Source organism: Mirounga leonina, unplaced genomic scaffold, assembly GCF_011800145.1.
Source record: "Mirounga leonina isolate KUSES-001 unplaced genomic scaffold, KU_Mleo_1.0 Mir_168, whole genome shotgun sequence".
Classification (NCBI taxonomy): Eukaryota; Metazoa; Chordata; class Mammalia; order Carnivora; family Phocidae; genus Mirounga; species Mirounga leonina.
The window spans coordinates 48841458-48850453 of NW_023270426.1; the positions used below are offsets into that span (position 1 = coordinate 48841458).

The following is an 8996-nucleotide window of genomic DNA, read 5'->3' on the forward strand; positions in this document are numbered from 1 at the left end:
ATTTCAGATCCTGAGTCGACTCCCTGGTAAGTAAAATGGCGGGAAGGATGCTTTTTGCAGGGCGCGGGAGGAGGGGCGTGAGGTGCGGGTAAAGAAGGGACCGGAGGGGAGGCGGCTGGCGAGGGGGTCGTAGGCGTCGTGTTGAAGGTGTAGGTGAGAGTGCCGCCAGTCGGAGGGCTGGGAGGAGGGCTAGAGCACGCTATGTGCGAGCCGGGTGGCCGGGGGTAGCTGGAAAGGGCGCGGTGAGGCGCGGGAGAAGGGCGCCAGGGAAGATTAGGGGAGACAGGAAGAGGAGCTTAGCGGGAGGGGGCGAAGGGACCGGGGCGAGCGAAATCAGGCGGAGGGGAGGCCTCGCGGGATGGGGCTTGGGTGAGCCCGAGAGAGCGAACGAGAGAGGAGAGAACAAAACGAGACGTGGCGGAGGCCGGGAGGGGATGGGGCAGGGCGCCGGGGCAGGGGCCCGGGCAGGGAGCGGGGGCCCGGGCGCGCGCCGAAGGACCTCGGGGCGGCCCTGGGGGCGGCGCCGGGGGCGGAGCGGGCTGGGCGCGGCTGCATTAAGTGAAGCTCATGGAGACTGTGTGCTCTAGCGCCTTGCGGCGGAGGGAGGCGATGCTCGTGCCCCGCCACACGTCGCTGCTGTCCGGGGAGCTGCAGAGCTGGGGCGAGCCGGAGACGTTGCTGGGGCCGGGGAGGGAGGCGGGCACCATGCCGGGGAAGGCGGGCTGGTAAAGATGCGACTGCAGCCCCGCGCCGTTGGAGCCCGCCAGGCTGTTGGACAGGCCCATGGAGTTGGGCGGCGGCCCGGCCGCCAGGCTGCACTGGGACAGCGACTGCGCCATGGCTTGCTGCCTGCCCAGAGCCGGCGGCAGCGGTAGCTGTGACACGCCCGGCATGGCGGCCGCCGCCCAGCGGGTGTCGTTGGCGTGGAAAGAGCACAGGCTGTCGCCCATGGCGGCGGCGGCGGCGGCGGCGGCTGACGGAAACTGAGGCAGGCCTGGCGTGGGCAGCAGCGTTCCCGGCGCGCGGAACACGTTGGTGGTCTTCTTGCGCTTCTTCCACTTAGCGCGCCGGTTCTGGAACCAGACCTGGAGCGGGCGGGGCGGGAGACAGAGCGCTATTAGCAAGCCCGCCGGCCCGGAGGGGCGGGGGCTGGAGCCTGAGAAACCTGCGTCAGGCACTGCCCCAGGTGGACCAAGTGCCTTCGACCCAACGCGCCCCACGGCCAGCCAGAGACCGCGGTTCTACGTCAGCTGGAGACAACTGGCGCCCCTTGCACTCAGCAAGCGCCAACTTCCGGGGTCCCGCGTGGTGGTGCCCCGGAGCTTACACTCGGGGCAAACATACCAACCGCGTGCAGTGTTCACCACGCCCCTGCACGCTCCACATTCTGTGCACAGCTTAGATGCACAAGTCTGCAGGCAGGCATGTGTCAAAATTGGACCCACAGGTGTACAAATGAAGATAAACATGTGTACCCATGTGGCTTAATAGCGTCCTTATAACACTGATGGGGTATAGAATTTTCAGAAACGCTGGAAATTTGGAAATTGATAAAAGGCTGTGGATGACATAGCCAGTTTCAAAATCGAAAGACAAAGGAAAACCTCTAACGCCACGGATGACAGAGCGGAGAGGTTAATATAGTGATCCATGTGGGAAAGCGGGCGGCACTGAGCTACGGTGTAGTTTGGGTCGCCACCGTGACTTGTGATTCGTAGCGACTGGTGCTACTGCCACAAGTCTCCTTGCCTCATTCTCAAACCCCTCTAGGAGCACCTTTTATCTGAGCTGTGCAGATACGCTGGAACCTGCTGCCAGAACCCTGAGCCCTGGGACTGCCAGTCTATTTTCAGGAACTTACTGAGGACCTGAGACTACAAGGCCTCCAGTTCCTCAAGTCTCCCCCCCTCCCCCGCCCCGTTTCATCCGTTTCATCTATGAACTGAAAGCAAATTTTCTGACTACAAATTAAAGGTCAAGTTTAAAGCTCACACTAGTAATGAATCAAATTTAATTTTGCGTAGACCCAATAGCCACGAATCTTTTTAAAGCAGGTGTGTTTGATAAAATATACTCCAAATAAAAATAAACCTTCTACTCGTTCTTTATTCACAGTAACCCTGAATTTCTGAACTTACCAGACAAATTTGCCTATTAATGTCATATTCACTACCACAGGGGAAGGAAAGTTTCTTCTGAAAGATGTCAAGTAAGCTGCCTGACCAAGGTAGCCTCCTGTCTGGCTCTATTTGAATTTGATATTTAAAAATGATGATAATAATATGCAGCATGCCTACGTGGCAGGCTTGCACTTTAACATCTAGTCAGTTGGAGGTTTACTGTGCATAAATATAAATGATGCGAGACACAGCTCAGGTACTGATGGGAGTTTCCTCTTAGAATTTGGCAAACGCAATGTGACCATATTCATGACCAAAATGTTATTCATCTGTTAATCCAAGCTAATATTTAGTGTTTATTCTGCAAGATAAAGGATCCTGAGTATGGATGTACCTGACCCGTTGTCGGTGAGCCAGCTATTCACAGAGGCGTGTTACACCCGTGCAGGTGGAGACACTCTACGCTTAACGGTGTGAACGGCATTGCAGTCTAGAATTATTGCCCGCCTTTGGGTCGGGCCTGGCACTGCTACCCTACTCGTGCAATTGCCCACCCTATTATCTTTCTCTGGTTTCTGCCTCATTTGCCATGTTTCTGCCTACCCCAAGTTCCGGATGTATAAAGAAGCCAGGTCCCTTACTTGCTAAAGCCCCTTGAGTTGGTGGCACGACGGATTAATGAGGCTGTGGGGCCCTTGATAGTAACTGGGATCAATGCCGCCAGCCACGAATTGAGCTGTTAGTGGCCTCGAGCGGAGAGTAACCCGCAGGAGCCAAGGAAAGCACAGCGAGGAGACCTGCGGCCACAGGTCACTTTGCATTCCCAATCCAAGGCTGGAATGAGGGGAAGTAGACTGGGTGAAGCCCTAGACAGGGACGGTGTCTATATCCAAGTGGTCCCATCTCACATTCCACACCCGGATATATTTTGAAAGGTATCTATAAAGACTGGTTCCTAACATCCTGCGAAGTGTCAGTGAATCCCGAAATGTTTGAATGTTTGGAATGGGCAGTGGGGGAGGAGGGTGGCGGACATCTGTGGGGGAGTGGGAAGAGAAGCAGCAGAAAGAAAGAAGGGGGGGTGGGATTGCCCCATAGAATTTCAGTGGAAAACACACCTGCTAGAAAGGTTTCTGAACCTCAGGCACAGGTGGGAAAGAACAGCTGTTAAAGAACTAAATATTATAGGAATAATCGAAAAATTGTGCTCAATTATGTTTGAGGGTTAGTAGTCAAATGATGGCTACAAAATTTTTTATGTTTCATGGCTTACTGGGGTTGGGGGAAAAAATCTGCATGGGGTCTGAGCACCTCCGTTCCAAGCTATGATGCATATGTTTTTAAAATGTGAATGTTTCCACTTGAAAACTAGAGCATGACGGATTAAAATGCAGGGAAAACCTAAGGGAGATTTTGAGAATGCACAGATGACAACTCCAGAAAATATATTAACCGCAACCAAGGGCCAACTTTGTACTCAGTCTGAAATGCAGCTCTTCTTAGAAAATGCTTAATACAACAGTGAGAATCTAATGGAGGTTGGAATTTAAAAATCCACTTTCATGATATCTGCTGTTACAGTAATATAGACATACTGTAAATGTATTTTAAAATATATAGCCCATTTAATTCCCCAACTATAAATGGCTCAGAAATAGAGAAAGAGAGGGAGAAAGAGAGAATATTACTTTTTCCCCCCCCTCGAAGCAAACGCTTTATGAAGATCTCATTGGAATCCAGCAAATGATTAATGTGAAGATTTGGGAGGAAATCTGGGGAGCTGTATTAAAGCCGAGATCTCAGGTTCATTTCGATCAGCCAGCCGTGAACTCTGGGCCGAATTCATTACACTTTAATAGTGCTGGGAGAGGAAGAAAATGCAATTTCTCATTCCATTAGAAAACTAGAAAATACTCTCAGCTTGTCCCCCTATTAAGATGTGGCAGGTGACAGGGCCATTCTGGGGGACACGGTCAATGGAATTACAGCACATTATTTTTGTTCATATAAAATATTGAAAGGCAAGCCTGACTGTGCAGAAGTTATTTCACTGATTTGGTTTTTATGTAAATAAAATATTGAAAGTTAATTAATCCGTGCTAGAGACTAATGATTATGCTTATTATATTGCATTTGATCGCATAATTTGCATGATTCTCGCATTGCTGCTTAATAAGCCATTCCAGGTTATAAATAATTCTGAAATTGGTTTCTAATAATGGCATGCTATAAAAGGAACGGTTTTATTACACTAGCCAGAAAAAGGGAGCAATATCAGACATGGAATTGGCCTCCATGTAAGTAGAGGTGCTTTAATAAATACTTAAAAGTATGATATATACCAGATATAGATAAAAACAAGTATGTTGGATCAGTTAGTCTAGAATTAAAAAGCATCTTTAAAAACATACAATTGTAATAAATTAAATGTTTAGATCATTTTTAATCAGTGCAGTGGCCCACATACTGAAAAGAATGTGTGGCAATCTGTTAACTATAAAGAAAACTATGAAGGACTCATCATATAAGAACATAAACCAATTACTATTTAATTTGAATTTGGTCAAGGAGCAGTGGTACAGTGAATTGTGAAGTAAATACATTTTCCATAAATTATTTTTGCATTACATTACATAATGTTAATCATTCTGAAGTGTTAATTAAGAAGGTTATGTTGATCTGATTACTTTTTAAACTATGAAACATTATTTTTAAAAATATTGAAATTGCCATTCTATTAAATTGTTCCTATCAGCAGCCTCAAGCTATTATCTTTTGTTCAACATTATGCTAGAACAATTAAAGTACTTTGTCTTTTTCTTCTTGATTATTCTTTTGTGTACTTTTTGAAAATAACTTTCTATTACATAGTTTGTATTTTATTTCATTTACAACTTTTTCTATTAAAAGAATCACTGCCATTAACCTTTGGAAGACCTAATAAAGTTTAATAGACCTCATTTTCTTTTTTCATAAAGTCAGTTGTCCAATTATATTTTATTTGTGATTCTAAGTTCTATTTTAATTTAAGCTAATTACCACTATGTCTAGGTTAAGCAACAGCATTTTACTCTTTAAAACAAAAAATATTAGGTAGTATTTCTCCTGAGGGACAAAAAGCAAATTTATGAACTTTGAACCTACAAGATTTTAACAAGCCAGTATTATCGTTAACAGTAATGGAAGTATTGAAACTGTGTATTTCTGTTAAGGTTTGGACTCAACTTCAGATTTAAAAAGAGGAGGTAGGTAAAAAAAATTTTTAAAGCGTGAATAGTATATATCTGCACAATGCAATTAACACTCTGGGTATTTAATTTCAATGGCCCATGGTTCAAGGCTTCCAAAGTTCACTAATTAAACCACCCAGACTTATACAGTTAAAATGTTAATCTATATTATACCTTGATTATTTCTGTATTAATCTGACCACTTTAAGTCCCCAATGATGATATTCATTTGCTGACTATTTAGAACAGAGCATATGCTATTTTTCCAGGTTAAACTGTCTTTAAAATGTCGCACAAAGACAGAAATATTCAACCCTGTGATTATGGACACCCTTGTCTCTTACTTCTTAGATCAAATGTAAAGGAACTGAGATCTTTAAACTTAATTTGTTAAAGCACCTAGAGCTACAGTTGACACCCAGCATGACAGAGAGAAAATACCACGACCGAGACAGGAAAGGAAGGTTTTCAGAACCCTGGATAGCTCAAGAGTAACTGCGCGCCTTGGAATTTCACCTCCAGCACTTGTCCATAAAATACCTGAGATATTTTTTTCATTCTTTTAAAAAGCGAAAAAAAAAATCTGAGATTCGCTGGGCTTATATTTTTATTCCCCAATTTTCGGAAAAGTTATAGGTGTGATTTTATAAGTTATATATAATTTACAACTTGGAGGGTGGTTGGATGAGAACAAGGGGTCAGTAATGATTTCGTCTACTACCTGTCAATCATTCCTGCCCTAAATGTCCTTTCTTCAGATCGGATATCTACAACAGAAAGCCTTCATCTCCCCTCCCCAGTTTCCTTAGGGGAAAACCAGGGCTCACAGACTGTAAGGGATCTCTTCAGCCACCCCCAGCGCACTGGTAGACCATCAAAATTTAAAACCTTTGCAAACATGAAAGCTAGGGGTATTTTCCCTGAGAGCGGCGGGAGGGAGATAGAAAGCTACACCGTGAACCCCAGGTGTGGATTTTTTGTTAAGGTGCCATTATGTCTTATTTTCCGCCTTTTCAAGTTTTCTGTATAATTGTTGCATTCCCCCATTTATCCAGACGCCTTCCACAAACTCATTAGGGGCTAATGAAATACTTGTCAATAACTCGAGCTGGAGTGGAGGTGCGCGCTCAGCTTAGCCGCCAGGGAGACGCAGAGGCTGGGAGGTGCGGAGGCCGGGAGATGCGGAGCTTCCCTTCTCAGTCAAGACGAATGAGACCACCTAACAGTCGAACAACGCCGGCTTCGCTTTTGAGGCATTTCTGTGGGAATGTGGCTATACTGGTGGGAGATGGGGGACCTGCTTGTCCATGGAACTCACAGGCAGCCGCAGCGCAAGCCCAGGATCCCGGCAAGGAAAAGACCCCACTTCTTTTGCCCAAATCCTCCCGCCCCTCCTTGTCTACTGCCCCCGCGCCCAAGCCCGGCGTACCTGCACTCGCGACTCGGTCAGCCCGATACGCAGCGCCAGCTCCTCGCGCATAAAGATGTCGGGGTAGTGAGTCTTCGCGAAGCTCCTCTCCAACTCGTTGAGCTGCGCGGGCGTGAAGCGCGTCCGGTGGCGCTTCTGCTTCTGTTGGCCCTGCTGCTGGCCGGCTTGGCTGGGGTTCGGGCCGCCTTGGGGCCCCGGCTGTTTGTCCGGGTCCTTTGCGCTCACCGCCAGCGAGGCCGGCGTAGAGCCCACTGTAGTGATGTCCTCCCCGGGCAGCAGCGTGGCTCCCTCGACTGGGTCGGAGTTGGGCGCTAGGTCCCCCGGATGGCCCCCAGGGTCGGAGCCCCCCACGCCCAGCCTACACTTCACCGCCTCCCGGTGGCCCAGAAGCTCGGCGGCATCTTTCATACCTGAGGAGGCAAGGGGATCGCGGTCACTACTTTCCTGGCGATGCCAGGAGGGACTGTCCTCACGGCGCGGTCCGCCTTCAGCCCCATCTTCGGCTCCCTCCGCGCCCACGTTCGCCCTACGGGGGAGACTCCCGGGATGCTCAGCCGGGTTCCCCAGAATTTGGACGGCCGGGTTGGAATACCATCTCCCGGCCCTTTCCCCTCTCTCGGCAGCCAGCTCCCGTAGCAACCGGCACATGCTTTCTTATCTCCCGCAGTGAACACTCCCAGTCCCGGCAAAGAAACGTGCCTCCGAGTCCCTTTCATGAACCGTACCCCTGTAAGCCGCAGGAACGCGAAAGCGTATCCTCGGACCGGGGCGGGGTGGGGCGGGGGGAGAAAAGAAAGAAAGAAAATTAAGCAATTCCTTGGTTCCGCTGCCCCACCTGCGCTTAGGCAGTTTAGCGAACTCTACCTCCGGCCCTCAGCCGATTCCCTCTCACTTCTGGAAGATGAATAATTCTCTCCAAGCCTTCCTCCCTCTGAAATCAACCCAAATCAGCTCCGCCTCTCCCTCGAATCAGAGAAAGTGTTTGGTAAATGGAGTCACATCCATCACCAAAGATTCCCAAACCGGAAACCCAGAGCCCAGCAACCCAGACCGCATTAAGGAAACTCAAGTAAACTCTATACGGAGAACAGTGAATCAAACTTTAGAGAATTCAACTTTTCTTTCCGGAGAAATTGAAGGCGCGTTCCTCTCAGACATTGGCAATGCCGAGTCTCTTGCAGGCGGGGATGCCTGTGGGGATGAATTTGGCTTTTCTCCTTTCTCAATGAACACACTTAGAAAATCCGCCTCGATTGCAGCGGCTTCTCGTTTATGCCAGATTTTTACAAGTTCAATCATACTTAAATGAGGGGTAGAGAAGGAGGTAGTGGGGAGAGAGAGAGGAAAAAAGAGAAGAAAAAATCCCAAATCAAAGCAAACAGGAGGGGAAAAGAGAGAAAGAAAAACACCTCCTAACAAATTATCTCAGGATAGATCGCCGTTCAAAAAAAAATTAATAATAATAAGGGAGAGGGAGGAAGGGGGAAAAAAGGAAAAACAAAAAGTAACATTTCCCTAGTCCTTTTTTGGATCTACATATTCCATAGATTTTTTTTTTTTAAAAGACGATGTTAAATCAAATTAAACTTTAATACAGCACAATTACTTTTAAAGAAATTAGTCCGTTTAGGGCGCATTAAGGTAAAATAAGGAACAAATTGACAATTTCCTGCCCCGGCTTCTCCTGGCTGCCCGGGCGAGAGGCGCGCACTCACCTAGCCTGGCGTCCAGGAGGTCGGCGTGAGACAGCATCGCGCACCGCTCCAGGGCGAAAGCTGTTCCCCCCCAAATTTTAGCGGCTTTAAGTTATTTAAAATAGATATAAGCTATAAGCTATACGATATAGATATATATAGATCACCTAAATGAAAGAAAATTCGGTTTGTGGTTAAAAAGGGGGCTTCTTGCATTATAATGTCCTTTAGAGAGGCGGGGAGGTGCTTAACAGTTGAATGAACCCGTGAGCAGCTCGGCGAGGGGACCAATCAGGAGGGCAGCCTGCAAATGTCAGCGCCGGGAGAGTCCCCCACTCCGCCCGCCCGCCCACGCCCGCCCGGAGGAGGCGGTGGCGGCAGCCCTGGCAGCTCCAGCCGCGAGCAGCCGCTAAAGCCGCGGAGGCCGCCTCGGCCTCGCCCCGGGCTTCGCGGCCCGGCCTCCGATGGTTCTTCCCCGCGATTTTCTCCAGTCACACCTTTCCTTTTCCTTGCCCCTCGTCGC

At 48.4% G+C, this 8996-nt stretch overlaps 1 protein-coding gene across 1 annotated transcript; it reads right to left on the minus strand.

Annotated features, from left to right (window-relative positions):
- Positions 1–554: 554 nt before the first annotated feature.
- OTP (orthopedia homeobox) lies at positions 555–8531 on the minus strand. Its single transcript, XM_035013895.1, has 3 exons — positions 8495–8531; positions 6780–7189; positions 555–1085 (listed from the first exon to the last, which is right to left on the minus strand). The coding sequence occupies exons 1-3, from the start codon at positions 8529–8531 to the stop codon at positions 555–557; spliced, it is 978 nt and encodes a 325-aa protein (XP_034869786.1).
- Between the last annotated feature and the right edge of the window lie 465 nt (positions 8532–8996).

Bases quoted from the DNA above. Each gene is read 5' to 3' on its own strand.
- OTP (XM_035013895.1), bottom strand. From the start codon at position 8,531: ATGCTGTCTCACGCCGACCTCCTGGACGCCAGGCTAG. The intron at 7,190-8,494 runs GTGAGTGCGCGC...TTGCCTCCTCAG, and splicing joins CCTCCTGGACGCCAGGCTAG to GTATGAAAGATGCCGCCGAG. The intron at 1,086-6,779 runs GTACGCCGGGCT...CGCCCGCTCCAG, and splicing joins TGACCGAGTCGCGAGTGCAG to GTCTGGTTCCAGAACCGGCG.